We start from the raw sequence: 21,871 nt of genomic DNA, 5'->3' as shown, positions 1-21,871 counted from the left end.
GATCAATAGAAGCGAATCCGAGCTGCAACTCAAGTGGGAATGGCAGTAATGGTAGCAGTAACAATAATCATAACCAACTACACTCTCCGAGGAGACTTAGCAATGGACAAAATGCAAACAATAATTATTACCATAATGGAAACTTTAGTAATGGTGCAGCGAGGGGCTATTTTAGGAACAGTAGGAATTTTAATCAATATAATCCAATGTATGGCAACACAGGACAGTTCTACCAACACCAGCCAAACAACAACAATAATTACACGAATCAAGCAAGACAACATAGACAGAATTCACCACAACAACTGATAATCACTGAAGTAGCTGAAGAGACAAATACCAATCAAACCAACAATCAGTCAAACTAAACATGACCGCATCGTGCCCCGGATGAGCGGTCAGGGGATCTGTTAGGGGCGAAACAGTAAAATTACAATTGTTAAGATATAATGATGGTGAGCTGTTGACTGAAGAGTTAACAAAGGATTTAATAATGTGTCATAATGACAGATCGAGTGTTCCGGTATCGGAAGTATTTGTTGAAATAGAGGAAGTTCCAACGAGTGTGATATTGGACACCGCCGCTTCCGCCAATGTCATCTCAGGCGCTCTTTTTCGGAGAATTATTAGGAAGAAGAAGGACCAATTTTGCCAGTACAGAACTGCAAAATCATCGGAGCTGTTGGAGCATGCTCTCCCAATGTCACAATACAAACACAATTAGAGATGAAAATGGGAAATGTAGCAATAAAATGCACGTTCCTTGCAGTGGAGAAGTTATTAGTGGACTGTATTCTTGGGATTGGGAGTATGCAGGAGTACGATTGTCAGATTGATTTTTTGGAAGGAATAGTTAAATTTAGATTAAATGGCGAAGAGATAGCACTGGATTTAAATAGAAAGGAAACGGTGCATGAGAAATATTGTCGCGGTGCCATAATTCAATTAATTGACACTACAAACGGTCATTGGAAGGAGCTTTCAAAGGATTTCATACAACAGAAGGACTTTAACCAAACAACAATGATAAAAGCTAGTGAATCAAATCAGCTTACCGGAGAACAAAGGCAGCAGCTTCATTATTTGTTAGAGGCATATGAAGAGATTTTTGATGAGAAACCAGGAATTATTAAAGGGTATATTTGTCACCTACAAGTGAAGCCACATCAGACTTATTGTTACAAGCACTATCCGATCCCCTGGCATTTAAAACAATCTGTTCAAAGGGAGATAAATAGAATGTTAGAATGGAACTTGATTGAGCCATCAACTAGTCCATATTGTTCGCCGCTCTTAATCGTTCCAAAACCTGGAGGCAATGTAAGATTAGTTCTGGATGCGAGAGAGATTAATAAAATAATATGGAGAAAAGGTTTTATTGAGGCGACACATCCATTCCTCGAAACTGATGAAGACCATAAAGAAATGGAATCTTATTTATACTGGACCATATGTTATTGTAAATATACCAAATCCTGGATCATACTTGTTGGCATATCCCGGATCAAAAAGAATAAAGGGATTATTCCTGCATAATGATATTAGGAAATTTTTTGAAGGATCGTAGATTTGTGATACCAAATATGGAGAAGAATTTAGAGTGGAATTTGACTATGAGTCGAATGTGTATATAAATATCAAGAAGTTTATGTTGTCTAGAGGTTAAGAGACAGTGAGATTACTCCTGTGGTAGGTTAAGAGACAGTGAGATTACTCCTGTGATAGGTTAAGAGAAAGAGACAGTGAGATTACTCCTGTGATAGGTTAAGAGACAGTGAGATTACTCCTGTGATAGGTTAAGAGACAGTGAGATTACTCCTGTGATAGTTTAGCACAAAAATTTTAAGATAGGTAGAAGAATTTGTTAATTACTAGTGTTTGTAAGTGTGGACTATGAGCAGAAGCCACAGTGATATACAATGAAAGTGCATCTACATTTCCTCAAGACACGGCACTTACGTGAGAATTGCATGTGAAACTTGAACAGTGTGGGATATGTAGGTAAATACGTTGTGAGTATGATGTGCGCTGTTCGCGCAAAAAAACAAATGAACTGTGAAATGAAGCAACAGTCGATAATGTCACTGTTGCAAACAATTGAAGAAACTCTATGGTTGCGTGAGAGAAAATTATTAAAATTTTTAGATTTTTCCTTATGCCTTCTTTACCAGGAGAATTAATTTAAGAATTTTAATTAACTTTTTAAGAATAGCAGTTTGTGTGTTTCATACTATGGACATAATTGTTGAAATATATTTCCATAAATGATCATGAGAGGATGAAGAAGATTCTGCGATTGGATGATTTGTTAAATGAACATACGTCATCATTAATGATATTTATTTGCAAGTGGATCTATAAATCAATTAATTATAAGAATAATGAAAATTTTTCAAATTATTCCTTTTGTGGAATTTTTCATCAGGTGTAAACTTAAATTTTATCCATAATTTCGTAATTGAAAGCAAACCTCGGACAGATTCAATGCTCTACTTCCAACTGGACTAAAAAAAAAAAAGAGGAATACATTCGATATGAGCTACAACAAAATTTAAATGCCCACAGTCTATTTGGCAATGTCTTGGACAATCATCAGTGTAATGCAAAACAACTTTGGTATTGAGGACTACAAAAAAATTCGCGATTGTCAGGACAGATGGATGTTCCGGTCTAGTACAGATGGAAGAATATAAGAATCCACTCCGATTTTGAGTTCAACGATGAAATATGGACTTTGTTGCCTTAATCTACTCTCTTCCAGGGATTTATTCAGTCAGAACCTTTTCTTATTCCACTTTAAATCTGTTTCATGTTCACGTCACTGACCATCTGTTCCTGAGATCATCTTCCTGTTTCTACGGCACATTACCAGCTTCTATCCTGTACCATAAGCCATCGCCTGTCCTCTGTGCCGCCTCCACCAAATGCTGTACGTCGCCTACCCGGTGTCCGTACCCAGTGTTCCTGTTCCATCGACTTCACAACGAGATCGCCGGCTACATCGTCGAAAGAAGAATTATGAAAAATTTTTTTGAGCAATATTGTAAAATTTTTTTTTGGCTATGAGGCACTTTTCCTTCAATCTAATCTATGGAGCTTCTATATATTTCAAAATTACTGGATTTAGGCTTTCCTATCTTCTTTAATACCTGAGCTGGGGTCTATTCTTCCGGGTTTTCCAGGGTTTCCCTGTGAAGGCCAGTTCCCAAATGGGTGGACCTTTTTCGTAATTACACCAATTTACATCTTCCCTGGTTATGTACTCGGGATGTGGGTACACCCCGGTACATGTAAAAGCTACAGCTTAGGTATCCTCGTAACTTATTGTCTTAACAAGTTACCCATACTCTCTATGGTAAAATTCTACTAATTCAAAATATTCCTCTTTTGAATAAACAAGCCAACAAATTTTTTCTGTTAGCTCGCAAAGTGTATTATCATTAACTTTGCTCGCTACGAGGGGCAATTGTAATATCTCTTTATATTCGATGAATTATTCTGATACAATTCTACCCTTGAATGACGTTTACTAATTTTCTATCCTCATACTCGCAGAATCCATGCGAAAAGTAGTTCATACAATAGCTATGCCATGAGCGCATAAGTATTCTTTGTAGTACTCTCTCTGGTGGTTGTTAGAAAAAGAAAGAAAGGGGGCTTCCGGGATTGTCTTCGTGCCGATTAGCCTGAGCTTTGTTTGAAGAACTGTAATCTGATTATTGAGATTTATGACAGAAGATAACTGATCCTTCATGAAAAAGGTCTGTATCTGAAATTTGAGAATTAATGATATTCATCGATATATTGCGTAGTTGTTAATCAGAAGGGAACTTCCAAAAGACTGGATACGAACCTGCATTTAATAATCCAAGAGCTCCATTACTTCTTCGGAAGGTTAAAATTCATCAAAGCCAAATATCCGCTTGATATGAGGTTTCCCGACTGATTATACAATGCTCCCAAATATACGAGGCATTTTATTTGTACAGATTAGCAGACTGCCACAAAGCACGAGCCTGCAGAGAAGAAGAATCATTGCCTGCTTTCATTCTAACAAGTAAAATTTCAGAATCATTTTGAGTGACTGAGCTATGACTGTGTTTCCTATCATGAATGATTGATTGATCGAACGAATTGAGAGCTACAGAATTATATAGAAAGGAGGAAAAATTACCAAGCATTGCGTCATTTTGTATTTGCAGTTGATCCTGATGCTGTTTGGAATTCCTGTGTGATGGTCTGGATAGATGTCTACCTCTTACACATTATGACTCTCTTCAACTGTTGGTGGTCACTGTCAGTCAACAGATGAGGTCGGCCTGTATGCTTTTGTGCTGTATATGTCCCATCACGTTTCCACTTTACTATTACACTGGAAACAATGGACCTAGGGATGTTTTGGAGTGTGAAAATCTCATGTACAGATGTATGAGACAATCACTTGACCACATTCAAAGTCCGGGAGTTCTGCAGAGTGCCCCATTTTGCTCTCTCGTGATATCTAATGACTACTGAGGTCTCTGATATGGAGTACCTGGCAGTAGGTCACAGCACAATGCACCTAATATGAAAAACATATGTTTTTGGGGGTGTCCGGATACTTTTGATCACATCGTGTATACCCACAACCTGGCTACTTATCATTCGTATGGGTTGAAAAATAAACTGTGAAACATTTGTGTCACCCATGAGATGGCATTTGGATGTAGCCTCATTTCTTAATTTTTGTTTTAATCTTGTACCTTTTTCAAATGAATAAATCAACTGAAAACTAACTATGAAACAGACTTTAATATAATGTTTACTGAAGTGCCAAAGAAACTGATATAGGCTTGCATATTGAAACACAGAGGTGTGTAAAAGGCAGAAAATGGTGGCAGGTTATCAAGATTTAAATGAGATTGAACATGGTGCTACAGTCAGCAAACAAGTGATGGGACACAGCATCTCTGAGGTAGTGATGAAGTGAGGACTTTCCCATACGGCTATTTCACAAGTTGTTGTTGTTGTTGTTGTCCTGAGACTGGTTTGATGAAGCTCTATTACACTGCAAATATAAGGAATCTGGTAAAACATCAAATCCCTGACATTGCTACAGGCGGAAAAAGGCCCTGCAAGAAGTGGGCCAGTGATGACTGAAGAGGATTGTTCGATGTGACAGAAGTGCAGCCCTTCTGAAAATTGCTGCAGGTTTTGACACTGGGCCATCAACAAGTGTCAGCATGCATACCATTCAATGAAACATCATCGATATAGGCTTTCAGAACTGAATGCCTACTTGTGTACCCTTGATGACTGCATGTCACAAAGCTTTATGCCTCGCCTGGGCCCCTCAACAGTGGCATTGGACTGTTGATGACTGAAAACATGTTGCATGGTTGGATGAGTCTCATTTCATATTGTATCGAGCGGATGGATGTGTACAGATATGGAGATAACCTCATGAATTCAAGGACCCTGCGTATCACCATGGGATTTTCCAAGCTAGTGGAGGCTCTATAAGTATGACTCTGACAGATGACATATACATAAACATCCTGTCTGATCACATGAATCCTTTCATGTCCGTTGTGGATTTCAATGGACTTGGGCAATTCCAGCAGGACAATGCAACACCCCACACATGCAGAATTGCTACAGATTAGCTCCAGGAACAATCTTCAGAGTTTAAACACCTCCACTGGTCACCAGACTCCCCAGACATGAACATTATTGAGCATATCTGCAACACGCAGATGGATTTATGGACAGCCCCTCAGGATTCATGGTGTCAATTCCCTCCAGCACTACTTCTCACGTTAGTTGAGTACATGCCAAGGTGTGTTGTGGCACTTCTGCATGTTTGCAGGGCCCTACATGATTTATGTAGGTGTACCACTTTCTTTGGCTCTTCACTGTATGTATATTTTGTTTCCACTTAATGCTTGGGAGGAAGCCGTATAAAGTTGCCTGACAAAGAAAAATAGACTCTTCTAGTGAAGACCAAGCATTTGAAGTGTTTGACCCTATGATTTAGTTAATGTCATTTGGAAAGGTATTCATTCCTAGAAACTGAACATGTTTTAATGTGAATGGATAGTGCCTTATATTGCAATTCACCTCAATGAGTACACAAGAGCCTTGTTCCATTACCCCGTAATGGTGTCTTCGAGTCTTATAATAGCATTACTGAAATGCCTACTTTTAGGACAAAGTTTATGAGTGAAATTTCCATGTATTTCAATGAGTTTAGGAAATGAACTAGGGAATAATCTGGACTCTTCTCTTTACAGACAGTATTAATGTAAGAATAATATATCAACCCAGAAATATTATTCGTGATTGTTATGTAAGACAACACTGTCACTTATGAGAGCAAGGCTAAATCTCTTAAACTGTCGAGTAACAAATTCAACAGTGCCAAATCCATGATGGAGCATATCAGTAATAAGAAAATGATAGTCACTACCCAACATATAGCAGAGATGCTGAGTTGCAAATAAGAACAACAAAAAGACTCACAAAGTGAGCTTTCAGCCCACAAGGATTTCATTGGATATAGAACACACACAGGCACACATTCATGCAAATGCAACTGAAACGCACATGACCCCAGTCTCTGACTACTGAAGCCACACTGCGAGCAGCTGCACATGTTGTGAGACACAAGCATCATAAGGAGGCAGCTCAGGAGGGGAGAGGTGGGGATAGCAGAATAGGGAGGGAAGACAGAGAAGTGCTGCTTGTGGGAGTATGCATGGAACAAGGTGGAGAGAGGGTAGGGCAGCTAGGTGCAGTTAGCAGATTAGACAGAGGGTGGGGGGTTAGAGGAAAATGAGAGATGTAAAAAGACTGGGGGTGCATTGGTGGAATAGGGAACTGTCTAGTGCTGAAATTGGAACAGGGAAGAGGTTAGAGGGTAAGGACAAAGACTAACAAAGGTTGAGACCAGGAGGGTTATGGGAAAATAGGATATATTGCAGAGAGATTTCCCAGTTGCACAATTCAGAATAGCTGGTGTTGGTGGGAAGAATCTAGGCAGCAGAGGCTGTGAAGTAGCCATTGAAATGATGAACGTTCTTCTCTCATCAAGCACAGCAGCTCGAAGTATGGCCTCAGCAGCCAGAGACTGTGGTCGTGTGTGTGTGTGTGTGTGTGTGTGTGTGAGAGAGAGAGAGAGAGAGAGAGAGAGAGAGAGAGAGAGAGAGAGAGAGTATTTTCTACATCAAATGCAGGTCTTGTTGATCAAAAGCTCATTTTCTGAAAGTCTTTTTGTTTTGCCTACCTGCAACCCAACATCTCTGCTAGGTGGTAAGTAGCAGTTAACAAAATTCGATATATTGAAATAACCGATCCAGAAAATGATCATAATCCTATATGTGACATAGTAATTATGTTGAAATAAATTTGGTTCTTTGATATTCAGCACATATAATGATGTTATATGAATGGCAGACTGTTTATCCATGACTTCCTAAAAAAAGAAAGAAAAAAATACCAGCAATCAAAAAAACTATGCTTGACAAAAGGCAAAGAAAGATTGTGTAAGGAGAAAATGACGACTCATTTGCAGGATCAAAACCCTGTAAACCAAACATGTTGATGCTGATAAGGAGAGAGGATTAAAGTGCAAACATAATGATAAATTTATCCCTTGGTAGTAAATGAGGCAGTGAAAATCTGGAAAGAGAGTTCATGAGGCGCTTTGGGTAATGCTTTTATGGGAGCATATATTGTACTTGTGAACACTTTTAAGATAATCTTTTGACTATGGCACTTGTGCCAGAGAAAGATAAGCTTCATACAATAAAAAGTAGTGTCACGTTCTTCAGCAATCTGCAACACTTAATGTGTCATATACCTAGCAGCAGCTGCATGTAAATACATTTGTAGCTGTGCTACAGGTAGTAAGGAATGCTGAAAGACCATCTGCTTGTGTTACCAGTCATTTCTGACATGCATCCAGAGTCTCAGAAGAGCAATGAGATGCAATAATATTGCAATTAGAGTTAAATCACATTAAATATGCTTTTCTAGTAGCAGAAAGTGGGGCTGATAAATTATTCATGCTCTCGAATAACAATATATTTAAAAGGAACATTATTAACCCCAACACAATTACAAAATCTTGGTGAGTAAAAGGCAAGATATTTCCTGGCTAACTGCATAAGTGTTGAGAGTCAGAAAGACAAATAGCCTTCCCAGATGCAGTACATAGATTATTTATGCACTACAATATGATCAAGGAGGAAGTTGATGAACAACAGGAAAATTACTGAATATATGTATGCCATAGTACCAACAGCTGTCAATGGCAAAAACATCAATTGCCATTTCTGATGGTTGTCAGCATATTCTTTAGAACTGCAGCACACATCTGAAGCACATGTGTCCAGTTAAGGGGACTAATCCATGAATACCAGGGGAAGTCTTGAAAAAACTGTCAGTTTTCTAAAAAGTGTAACTCAAAGAATGAGGTTTGTAAGCCCCTATAATGCTTACCATCTTTTAAGACATCTTTTGTAAACATTTTTGTATATGAACTACATAATTTTTTTTGCAAGTGAAATGAACCATGCTAAATATTTATATACATCCTAGGTATACCTTACTCAAAATACAAACAAAGTAGGTGGTTTATTTTTTCCTGTAAGTAAGCCAGCACTCAGTGACAACAAAGTACACAGTTAAGACACACATTTGTTTGCATGCTGTGCTATCTGTACTGTTTATGTTGTATATCTCTTTGGAAGTGACTTGTCCATACCACTGCAAAGAATGATCAAAGGGTGATGAAATATAGTTATTTTCATGATTTTATAAATTACCTGATATGTTTGCTCAAAGACAGCGTCAGTTCCACTAGAATATGACACCACCTCTTTGGCAGATTTCCTAGACATGAAGAAAGGGGATATTAAATTAATTAAACAGACAAAAATTTTAAAATATGGCAAAAGTGAATTTAGTAAAAGGAAAAATTGGAACTTGCCAGAAGAGTATTTAATATACATTAATATACATAAATATGTATATATATATATACATGTATATTAATATACATTAATACCAAAACAAGACTAAAAACGCAAAACTTCTTCCCATATACATTGAAAACACAGAGAAATTTCCTCTCAAATTACTCTACCTCTCATTGTCTACGAAATTTATGTAAGTACCTACTTTCCAATAAATCCCAGCTTCAGCCCAGGTAAATGATACAAATTCAGTATGTAACACACTAGTGAGAGCATTCATGTCACATACTGATACTGTTGAAATAACATTCAACTTTATTTGCTGGAATGACCAAAATAATAATCCTTCTATGGACACAAGGCAGCACTTCAAATTAGTAGAATACAAACTCTGTTACAGAATACTCTGTGTGAACTATAATAGCAAGAAAGTGCCTGAACACTTTACATTTGAGCTTTTCCGTACTGTAGAACACAATGAAATATGACAGATTAGAATTTTTTCACATCAGACATTTGGGACATTTGGTTGGAGTTCAGTTCTGGCTTCTGTTTTTATTAATCTTCACTGTCAGTATCTAGCTTCTGTTTGTGCCTGTAGTTAATTCCTTACATAGTTTTTTAGTTTTCCTTTTTGTTCTTTCTTTCTTCCATTTACTCTTAACATTTACCATTATTTATTTTTCTTCTCACTTCTTGTATTTATCTTTTATTTTCTCACTTTATTACTGGTGTTGTCCTGTCAAAGTCATCTGGATCTTACCCTCAGCACCAGCTTCTCTGAACTAAGCAGATTGGAATTATAATTACAACACATCCTCCACTCCCATAATCATCCTGGTCTCAATCTCCAGTAACCCATTGTCCCTACACCCTCAATTCAACAGTTTTTAATTCTGTTGTCCTGTAACCCCCTAATAATTCCCATCCCCGTGTCACCTGCAGCATGTGTCACTCCCCACAGGCTCAGACAACCATGTACCACATGCACAGCCCATGTAACTGCCACCACTTCCTTCCTGCATTTCTGTACTCCATACGTTGAGAGAAGAGCTCTGACAGCTGGCAGTGCAGTTGCCAGTATTCAACACGGATGGGCAGAAAGCCAACGGAAGGTGGAGCTGGGTGACAGGCTTTCCCGTCCCACTCTTCTGCCCGTGGAAACAATCAGCTCCTTTAGAACCTAACAATGCGCCATCATTCATTGCAGCATTCCTGTAGGGGCAGCATTCTGCTGACTGATGTGTTCCTTGGTGGAATATTTTTTCACACGTACTACCAGTGTTTGTCACCTTACACAAACACACACATAAATATGTTATTTAATGATGTTGCAGCCATTTGACTGCAACAATTTTTATTTTATTGTTGTACAGTTCAGATTTTGCTGTGTTATCAGTCTGATATCTTTTGACATATAAATAAGTTACTGTACTTGAAAATTGCCTAGGCTGAACTCTGGATCATATAACAATAAAATAAAAATTATTACCATCAAATGGCAGTAACAACATTAAAAAATTACCATGAATATGGTTCCAGCCGAAATAAAAATTACACACAAACAGATTTTCAACATTAGCAAGATAAAGCAAATTGCACAAATGTTACATGTAAAATATCAAATAAGGATGTTACCTCTATTTTTCATGTGGGAGAACAGAAACCCCAAGATCATCATTATCTGATTGGATACCTCTCATTATGACTACATAGTCTTCGGTATCTTTGCTGCTGCTGTCCTCAATGTCTAATAAAGAAATTACAATATAATGAACATATTCTTCTATGTTTGACCTTATAATCTCTTTCCACACGTGGTTCACAACTTTCTGACATTATTCATCTGACAGCCTCATTTACCAGCCTCTCTGTGTCTTGCAACATAAGGGTTTTGTTTCACTCTGCAACATCTGCTTTTATTTCAGCCCAGATGAGTTCAATTGCATTGTAATGGCAGTGGTATGGTGGAAGACATATAACTTTGTGGCTATGGTTCTCTGCTAATGCATCAATCACATAATGTGTCTTCTGAGGCTTGTATGATTTCACTAATTCCAGAAGTTCCACTTTCCACATATTCTGTTCAAATCCTATTTTAATATCCTTCAACCAGCTGACTATTTTGTCTCTCCTTGCAGCAGCTGTTGATTCCTTATTTAATTGTACAGAATTGCATGGCATATTGTCCATTACAAAAACACTACCAGAACTGACATTTAGTAGAAAACTAGTAACAAACCAGTCTTTGAATGTATATGCATTCATCTCCTCATTATAGTTGGCAGTTTTTTTAACTGAAACATCATCATAACACTGGGCACAAAATGGTCCATACAGCCAGCATGAACTATAATTAGTCACCATCCCTTACCAGTTGGCACACTCATAGTTCCATGGCGCACGACATCTGTCCATGCAACAGAATGTGCATGATGCATGATGACCCATGTTTTGTCAATCCATATTACATTTTCCGGATTCACTGCTAGCAATTCATGCAGGAAACGTCATCTCCATGCTACAATGTCTCCGTGTTCCTTTAATACCTTTTGTCCTGAGAACTTTTTCCAATGGAAGCTAATTTTTTTCAAAACAATGAAGAGACTTGTCATTCTGCCTGTGAAAAAACCCCTGTCCATCAGTGACCCCATCAACTTTCTAAGTGTTGGATACTTCTTCCTGCTGTGGTATGGGTATATGTAATGCCTGATTGCACTTCCTTCAATGTTGTCTGTTTCAGATACACGGCATCATCGCTTCCTTGACCTTCCAGGCATCACAATAACAGAGCTTGCAGCTGAGTTGGCAGCCTTGTTATCATTTGTGACTCTCTTCACTGTTGCTGTGGAGCTGTTCAATGCTTCTGCCACTCTGTCAACTACTTTACTCATTGAAACTTCCTGGCAGATTAAAACTGTGTGCCCGACCGAGACTCGAACTCGGGACCTTTGCCTTGCGCGGGCAAGTGCTCTACCATCTGAGCTACCGAAGCACGACTCACGCCCAGTCCTCACAGCTTTACTTCTGCCAGTATCTCGTCACCTACCTTCCAAATCTGCCAGGAAGTTTCATATCAGCGCACACTCCACTGCAGAGTGAAAATCTCATTCTACTTTACTCATTGATATCAAAGGCCCAACACTGTCCCTTTCTGTTTCAAAGCAAACACGTAATCTGTATATAAATTTACATGCTTGCGATTTCAGTGTAGCTTCTTTCCCTAAAGCCCTCTTCTCTGCACTACAGGCTTTTCCACTTATACACACTTATACACACTTTTCCACTTATATACATGGCAAGAAACTCACAGAAGTAGTGGAAGCACACATATATTTATCAATTTGTAAATCTTTGTTTATAATTATCACATACAGTGCATGCATATTTGGACATGTTATGACATTATACTTTTGTGAAGAAGATGTTGACATCAGCTAAACCAGTATTAAGTAACACATTTTCAGTTTACATAAATGTAAGCACAAATGTCCAAGTTCTAATGATTTATAATATCCCAATTTTGCAGGCTTCTAAAGATTATAGATTAGTCTGTTAAACTAATAAAGCAAAATAACAATAACTGTGCAAATGACAACTAAATTTTATTTTAAAATATATACTACATTTGCTCTGCAAACAACAGCTATGAATAAAATCATAGTTCTAATTTTCATTAGTATTGAAGCAAGTGAATGTCAATAAAGGCTGCTAGCACTACCATGGGTAAACTAGATCTGAAATGAGTTAGTTATAAAGTGTATATAAATTTATAAAATTGTCATAAATAAAGACCAGGGTCATTCAAATCTGTGAGAGAGGAGAGCTAATACATGTAAACATAAAGCATGGTGAAGCACATGGACGCTGTTACAGCTCAGAACAAAGTGGCTTTCTGCCTTCAGTTCTGACAACAGTGTGGTATTATGGTGTGGGAGACAGGCCAGACACACCACTCCAATGCTTAGAACATACTTTGTGCTGTGTTTTTCCAGAACTTCAACAATTTAGTGATATTGTTGTAATAAAAACATTTCAGTTCCTTATTATTTTAGTGGCCCCTAATTTTTGCATGTGAAGAAAAAATCTTTACAATTTTTCTTATCAAGTGTCATGACCAATTCTTTAACCATTGTATGGTATTGTATTGTTATTGGTCCTGTAGTCTACGCAAGCAGCTTATGCCTAAGACACTGGAGAAGTCAGTTATATGTATACAGGTGAAAGCGATTTCTTTGATACATATTTAAAATTAAAAACAATACAAGTCAAATTTAAAAATTTATACAAAGCAATTCATATTTTTAAATATCCTTCAGTGGAATAAAATCAGTGATGCTGTAAATATGACTTTAAAGATGTTAGCCTCAACATTATCATTTACATCTTGTGAAGTTTGTTATAGATTTTAATTTCCATGTGGAAGGTGTGTTTTTATTTTTATCTGATCATGAATACTGCTTTTCTTGCAGTCTTCTGTCCTTACGTATTACATTTACTTTAAAGAATATAAGGGTTTCCAAAATGTAGATATATAGAAAGGAGAAACATCAGAGACCTTAATAGAACTTCACACAAATCCCTAGGTTTGCATCCAAACATGAATCTAATGACCCTTTTTGGTGTATGAATGTGCTGACAGGTGCTTTATAGTTCCCTCAAAATGTGATCTTATATTAAAAGTGAGCATTAAAGTGGGCTTCATATATACTCTTCACTGTTTTCTCACTACAGCTACATTTTAGTGAGCAAAGAAGGTTGCAGGTCTTGCTCAATGGGACACTGAGACATCTGCTTACTCAAATTTAAATTCCTTTGAAGCCACAATCCCAAGAATTGGTTTCTGTAATGTCACCAAATAGATTATCATTGCTAGAGAGGACTGAGATGTTCATATCCTTGTTCAAGTCATTGTAAAATTTTAGTGCAATTGTTTTCATACTATTTAATAAAGGCTGTTTATTCGGTGCTCAGAGATTAAATTATTTTGTGACACAGTTTACTGACTGCTGCAGTTTTTCCTTACTTTTCTATTTTAATGGAGTTTTAGTGTCATCTGCAAATTTTATCATTTCATGATCTCCGCTTAGACTGTTAATGTACGAAAGGAACATAAGTGTTCCCATTACTGATAGATGGAATTTTAATATTCTGTAAGGTAGCTTTGCAAAGAATATTAAATTCACATAACAAAAAGCACAATGTACACTCCTGGAAATTGAAATAAGAACACCGTGAATTCATTGTCCCAGGAAGGGGAAACTTTATTGACACATTCCTGGGGTCAGATACATCACATGATCACACTGACAGAACCACAGGCACATAGACACAGGCAACAGAGCATGCACAATGTCGGCACTAGTACAGTGTATATCCACCTTTCGCAGCAATGCAGGCTGCTATTCTCCCATGGAGACGATCGTAGAGATGCTGGATGTAGTCCTGTGGAACGGCTTGCCATGCCATTTCCACCTGGCGCCTCAGTTGGACCAGCGTTCGTGCTGGATGTGCAGACCGCGTGAGACAACGCTTCATCCAGTCCCAAACATGCTCAATGGGGGACAGATCCGGAGATCTTACTGGCCAGGGTAGTTGACTTACACCTTCTAGAGCACGTTGGGTGGCACAGGATACATGCGGACATGCATTGTCCTGTTGGAACAGCAAGTTCCCTTGCCGGTCTAGGAATGGTGAACGATGGGTTCGATGACGGTTTGGATGTACCGTGCACTATTCAGTGTCCCCTCGACGATCACCAGTGGTGTACGGCCAGTGTAGGAGATCGCTCCCCACACCATGATTATGGGTGTTGGCCCTGTGTGCCTCGGTCGTATGCAGTCCTGATTGTGGCGCTCACCTGCACGGCGCCAAACACGCATACGACCATCATTGGCACCAAGGCAGAAGCAACTCTCATTGCTGAAGATGACACGTCTCCATTCGTCCCTCCATTCACGCCTGTCGCGACACCACTGGAGGCGGGCTGCACGATGTTGGGGCGTGAGCGGAAGACGGCCTAATGATGTGCGGGACCGTAGCCCAGCTTCATGGGGACGGTTGCGAATGGTCCTCGCCGATACCCCAGGAGCAACAGTGTCCCTAATTTGCTGGGAAGTGGCGGTGCGGTCCCCTACGGCACTGCGTAGGATCCTACGGTCTTGGCGTGCATCCGTGCGTCGCTGCGGTCCGGTGTCATGTCGACGGGCACGTACACCTTCCGCCGACCACTGGCGACAACATCGATGTACTGTGGAGACCTCACGCCCCACGTGTTGAGCAATTCGGCGGTACGTCCACCCGGCCTCCCGCATGCCTACTATACGCCCTCGCTCAAAGTCCGTCAACTGCACATACGGTTCACGTCCACGCTGTCGCGGCATGCTACCAGTGTTAAAGACTGCGATGGAGCTCCGTATTCCACGGCAAACTGGCTGACACTGATGGCGGCGGTGCACAAATGCTGCGCAGCTAGCGCCATTCGACGGCCAACACCGCGGTTCCTGGTGTGTCCGCTGTGCCGTGCGTGTGATCATTGCTTGTACAGCCCTCTCGCAGTGTCCGGAGCAAGTATGGTGGGTCTGACACACTGGTATCAATGTGTTCTTTTTTCCATTTCCAGGAGTGTATTTAGGATGACATTGAAGAGTAAAACAATGAAAGGATATGATATTAAAAATTATTTAAGTAAAAATCAAACAATAGAAAATCCAGGATGCTTGCAATAATATCATGAAAAGGAAAGTTACTACTCCTCATATAGCAGAGATGCTGAGTTCCAGATAGGCACATCAAAAAGACTGTCACAAATAAAGCTTTTGGCTATTAAGGCCTTTGTCAATAGTAGATGATAGACACACACGCACACACACATGCATGCAAATGCAAGTCACACACACAACTGCAGTCTCAGGCAACTGAAACTGCAATGCGAGTGGCAGCACCAGTGGATGATGAGAGTGGTGACTGGGTGGGGGTAAGGAGGAATCTGGGGCAGGGAGGGGGAGGGATAATACAGTGGGTGTGGTGGACAGTGAAATGCTGCACGTTAGATGGATGGCTGTGGAGAGGCGGGGATGGGGGAAGAAGTATTGTGAAAGAAGAAAAGTAAGACTGGGTGTGATAGTGGAATAAAGGCTTTCTGGTACTGAAATGGGAACAGGGAGGTGGGTGAAGACAGTGACTAACAAAAGTTGAGGCCATTAGGGTTATGGGAACATAGGATGTATTGCAGGGAAACTTCCCACCGCACTTACGCAGTTCAGAAAAGCTGATGTTGATGGGAAGGATCCTTATGGCACAGGCAGTGAAGCAGTCATCTTTTCAGTGTTGGTGGGAAGGATCCATATGGCACAGGCTGTGAGGTAGCCATCATTTCAATGACTACTTCACTACCTGTGCCGTATGGATCCTTCCCACCAACACCAGCTTTCCTGAATTGTGCACGTGGGAACTTTCCCTGCAATACAGCCTACATTCCCATAACTCTCCTGGCCTCAACATCTGTTAGTTACTCTCCTCACCCATCCAGCCCCTTCCCTGTTTCCATTCCAGCACTATACAGCTGTCATACCACCATCTCACCTAGTCTTTTTACCTCTCTCCTTTGCCGATACTTCCCCCCTCTCACCCCCTCCACCGCCCCTCCATAGCCCTCAATCTAACCTGCAACACTTCACTGTCTGCCACGTCCACCATACTATCCCTCCCCCTCCGCACCCCAGCCTCCTCCTTATCCCCGCCAAGTCGCCATTCCCATTATGCACTGGTGCTGCTGCTCGCAGTGTGGTCTCAGTTGCTTGAGCTGAGATGGCAGTTGTGTGTGTGTGTGTGTGTGTGTGTGTGTGTGTGTGTGTGTGTGTGTGTGTGTGTGTGTGTGTGTGCCTGTCATCTATTGTTGACAAGGCCTTAATGGCTGAAAGCTTTATTTGTGACAGTCTTTTTGCTGTGCCTATCTGCAACTCAGCATCTCTGGTATATGGTGAGTAACAACTTTTCTTTTCGTAATATTATTATTTAAATAACCACTTCCTAACAAATAAGACTGTGTGATGTTAACCCATACGATGAGGCAATTTTGGATGCTTATTGAATTTCCATGTGGAGGTCCATATTTCCACCTGAAATGGTAATTTCTGGCGCAAACTACCATTTTAAAAAATACACATGCTTAGAAATTTTTTTTACATCTTTAGAAAAGATAGTATACATAGTTACAAAATATTTTAAGTGTGTTCAGAAAATGTTTCACACATGTTTAGACATTCTCGAAATATGATTTCAATGTCTCATAACTCTCTTCATCAAGCTGCAGTTAAGGTTCACAGATAGTCAGTTGCTTAATATAATAACCAGGTTGATGTGAAAATTCATAGTGTTTTTCCATTAGTGTAATAAACACAACAGACACTTATAACAGAGGCTTTAGTCACCAAATATATATTCTCCTTCACTGTTTACAACAGTATGCCAATGCTGGGGTAACTTTTCAATTCAATGACTAAAGAAGTCATGTGGTTTTGAGGCAAAGAACTCATTGATCCATGATCGGAATGCATTTTCATACAGAAAGGAAGATACTTGAAGGTTGTCTGATAGAGTGCAAAAAAGGTGAAAAATCCATGGTCGCAAGGTCAGGTGAATAAGATGGGTGTGGAATGAGTTCCCATTGCAATGTATGTATAGTGTTTTTTGTCAGTCTACCACGATGTGAGCAGGTGTTACCACGGAGTTCCAGCACATCACACAGTCCTCCTGGTCATTGTTTTTGGATTCTGTCTGCAAGATGTCTCAGTTGTTGACAATAATTTTCAGCAGTGATGGTGACATCTTGGGGAAGCAGTTTGTAGTACACCACACCATTGCTGTTCCACCAGATGCATAACACTATCTTTTGTGGATGGGCACAGGTCTTTTTATGGGGAGTTCTTGCTTTGGTTTGGCTAGTCAGTCCTTTCTTTTCTTTATGTTTAGCATGTGGGCACAATTTATTATCTCCAGTAACAATACATGATAGGAATGTATATTGTTCACAAGCCAACTGATGATGAGCAAGCAGAGACACACATATGACGACCAACTGATTTTTGTGATTTTGGTTTAAAGCGTGTGGTACCCATGCACCCAATTTTTGAACCTTCCCCATTACATGCAGATGTCATATGAGGGTGAAATGTTCAGAGTTCATCACATTTTCTAGCTCTCAAGTACATTGATGTGGATCATTGTGGAGTAATGTATTTAAATGATCTTCATCATACCTTGGAGATCTTCCTGAATGTGGAGAGTCACTACTATAAAATGATCCTCTTTAAAATGAGAAAACTATTTTCTTGCCATGCTCAGTCCAGTGGCATTATCCCTATTCATGACACAAATATTTCTGGTTCCTTCTGCAGCTGTCACTCCTCTATTGAACTCAAACAGAAGAATAAGTCAGAAATGGTCTGATAACTCCACTTGGCACTCCATTTTGTAGTGTTCACAGCTTCACTCATTACCTCCAAATGACAAAATGGCAATATGTAAACTGGAATAGCAACAATCAACTACAAATAAAAAATGACAACTGATAACTTAATCCATGGCTACTGGAATACCAACATGCAAAACAAAAATGCTAAGAACTTATACACAACTTAATATATTATAATTAATATAATTTTCTCTTTGTCCTCATTTATTAAGATATCCTTTCACTATGCACCATATACCATCAGAGGTAAAAGAAAAACCCCAATTCACAGCCCTTCAAAACCATGTACCAGTGTGTTTTATTCACTGGTGCTGAAGACAGAAGGCCTTACAATCATCCACAATTTGTATTATCAATTTTATTCTCTAATGTTGAGCTTAGTGTGTTAAATTTGCTAAAGGTCTTTCTGTATGACAGTTTTTCTGAACTTGTGGTGGTAATGACTTTTTCAAGATTTTGAGGGTAATCAGTTTGCACCTTCGTGGAGCGTTAAGCCTCATTTTATAAGTCTGCACCATTGTCTGATAGTTCCCCAACGTATGTACATACCTGTAAATAGTGTATGGTACATTATTGCAAGTGAGATATGTAGAAAAACTACATTTAGTTTCATTTTCAAAATTTAAATGATTATAAGGAAATTATGCTTGTCACTGTTTTCTCTTCTGGTACAATGATAAAGTATTTGCATAATGTTAACTAAGAATAATATACTGTTCCTGTTCAAATTTACACTTGTGTCTGATATTTCCCTATCTCATTGGTATGCCATATTTAATTAGATTATAACCTGACAACTCTTCAGAAATAGATTTAAGATTGACTTTCATGTGTTTCACTCTCTCTGCTTGCTTATCTTTGCTCAGGCGGCAACTCATCCAACTCTTGGACAGACCTGGAGCACCATACTTTTCAAGCTTTCACAGCAGAATCTTATGACACACCACATTAAAAGCTTTGGATAGGTCAATGAATACATCTGGTGATACCTGTTTCTTGTCTGTCAGGCTTAGTGTATAGTTTCTGCACTCATAAATGGCAGCTATTATTGACTTCATATTTGTGAATCTATTTTGTTTATTTTTATTATTATTTATTTTATGGCCTTCATTGGACCACTGTAGTCAAAAATACAAAGTTCTAAACAAGTTGTTACACATGGATACAATTTGGTTTGACAATAACTTAATATATTTAGGTAATATAATTATTAGAGGCTATTCTTATATGAATGGTGTTTTGCTCTTCTGTCTGCCCAATATTTCTTCATTCTTTCAGATATTTTCTTTCTTTCTTCATCTGAGACAACTCTTCCTGTACTCCTTTTATTGATTTTCATTTGTAGTCTGGTTTGTGGGTCTTGCAGTATTCTGGTTTTCTCTGTCTTGTTTTTTAGGTCATCTACTGTAATTTGAAGTTCTTTTATATCTTCCTTAATTTCTGTGATCCATTTAATGTCGCTCTTGCTATTCCACAATTTTTGTATTATTTTTTTACTAATTCTGTTTTCTGGAGTTCTCATCAGATGTCCAAAGAATGAGATGCGTTTCTTCCTGATTGTGCTCATGACTGGTTCTATTTTCTTATATACTGTTTCATTTGATGCTATTCTCCAATGTCCATTTATTTTATACTGTTTATTTATACATGTCCTAATTATTCTTCTTTCTATTTTTAGTATTATGTCAATTTCTGCTGTATTAGTTGTTTTGAATATAGTTTCAGCTGCATACGTTATTTCTGGTTGTGTAACTGTTTTATAGTGTTTTAATTTTGCATCTATAGATAGGCTTTTTTTGTTGTATGTAGTTTTGGTAATGTAATTTGCATAGTTCAGTTTTTTTATTCTATTTTGCCATGATGGCTTCTCATTTTGTTTATTACATAGTATGTTGCTTTTATTTTCAGATTCCATAAGTTTATCATACATAACCTTTTACAAAACTTTTGAAATGGGAAAGGAAATTGTATTGGGCCTGTGGTTATTAAAATTATCTCTTCGACCCTTTTTATAAATTGGAATTATCTTAATAATTGTAATTCCCTAGCATAGAAGTTTGCAGTACATTAGGGAAACTGCCCACTTGAAGTAGTTCAACGTTCAACAAAGTTCAGGCCACCGGTGTTATGATTGTTGGAGGGATACCATCAGTGCCTGCAGAGTTGCTGTTTTCTGGTCTTTACATTAATTTTGCAACTTGATCTTGTGTGACAGTGCTGATGTACACTGACATACTGCATGTGTTCATTTTATATTTATATACTGAGTATTTTTAATTATTTTATCACATTAAGGGGGTAGGACTTGGAGTAGGAGAGGTACTGCAGGTCATTTTAATTTCCACTGTCTATACTTTTACAAATAAACTCATAAAACTTTGTTAGCATGACCAGGAAGGTTTCAGAACCAACATTCATAGCAGTGGAAGTTCAAAAACGTAGCAAATAAATTTGTTTACATGTGAAATTTCATCATTTTTTCACTTACTATTAGCTGCATTTGTTGGTATAGGTACACTTTTCTTCACAAGTAAGAGAGATTCATTGAATAATTTTGTATAGCATACAAACCATACTTACAGGTGTATGAAGCTCTAGAATTTTCTACTCCTATTAAAAACTGTAATAACTGAGATAATTAATTATAAAATTTCTAAACATAAAGTTTAAAAAGTAACAGCTCATTCATATTTTCATAAATTAAATAAATTCTACAGTTTCATACACCTGCTGTATGGTTTGTGTGCTGTGCAGAATTCATCAAAGAATCTCTCTTACTTATTAAGAAGAGTGTACCTATAGCACAAATGCAGCCAATAGTAAGTGGAAAAATGATGAAATTTCACATGTAAAAAAATTTATTTTGTAATGTTTTTGAATTTCTGTTACTATAGGTGTGAATTCTGAATCCTTTCTGGTCATGCTGACAAAGTTTTATGAATTTATTTGTAAAAGTATAGACAGTAGAAATTAAAATATCCTGTGGTGCCTCTCCTGCTCCAAGTTGGCCCATTTGACGTCCTACCCCCGTTAGGTGGAGAAGTTGTTAAATTTGTTGGCACTTATAAGGGGTTTGCAATTACTTTTTTAAGCTTGTTGTGATAGTGTTATATTTTTACATGATTTGATGCTTCACAATTTTCTTTTCTTAAAACACTTCCCATGTCACTTGCTTCATTTGATGAACTATAAATGTACTCATCATTATGTTTTATTTTTGGTGCTCTTACTTTTCTTAATATTTTGGAATATTTTTAATGATATACATGTAATTTAGGTGAACACTTACCATGGTACACCTTTTATGTATTTGTCTCTTCTCTTGGCATGAAACCCTTGGTCCCATGCTTTGTTCTAGTATTGCCAAAATACAGTTTGGAAATAATAGGTTAATACATCAATAAAGGTGTTATATTTTTCCTTTTGGTCATTAAAATTA

The 21,871-nt window shown here is 38.3% G+C and overlaps 1 protein-coding gene across 2 annotated transcripts in view; it reads right to left on the bottom strand.

Moving 5' to 3' along the window:
- The window catches only part of LOC126260885 (integrin alpha-4-like), a 534,755-nt gene that overhangs the window by 114,343 nt on the left and 398,541 nt on the right, over positions 1-21,871 (bottom strand). For both annotated transcript variants that reach the window (XR_007546657.1, XM_049958327.1), the window contains exon 18: positions 8,808-8,874. Coding sequence is in view for 1 of the 2 variants with exons in the window: in XM_049958327.1 (XP_049814284.1) it covers positions 8,808-8,874 (67 nt within the window). In the remaining variant the exon portion in view is untranslated. The remainder of the gene's footprint in view (positions 1-8,807; positions 8,875-21,871) is intronic.

This window comes from Schistocerca nitens, chromosome 5, assembly GCF_023898315.1.
Source record: "Schistocerca nitens isolate TAMUIC-IGC-003100 chromosome 5, iqSchNite1.1, whole genome shotgun sequence".
NCBI classification, from domain to species: domain Eukaryota; kingdom Metazoa; phylum Arthropoda; class Insecta; order Orthoptera; family Acrididae; genus Schistocerca; species Schistocerca nitens.
The sequence above is the reverse complement of the archived record's forward strand: the minus strand, read 5'-3'. Positions and strand labels throughout refer to the sequence as shown.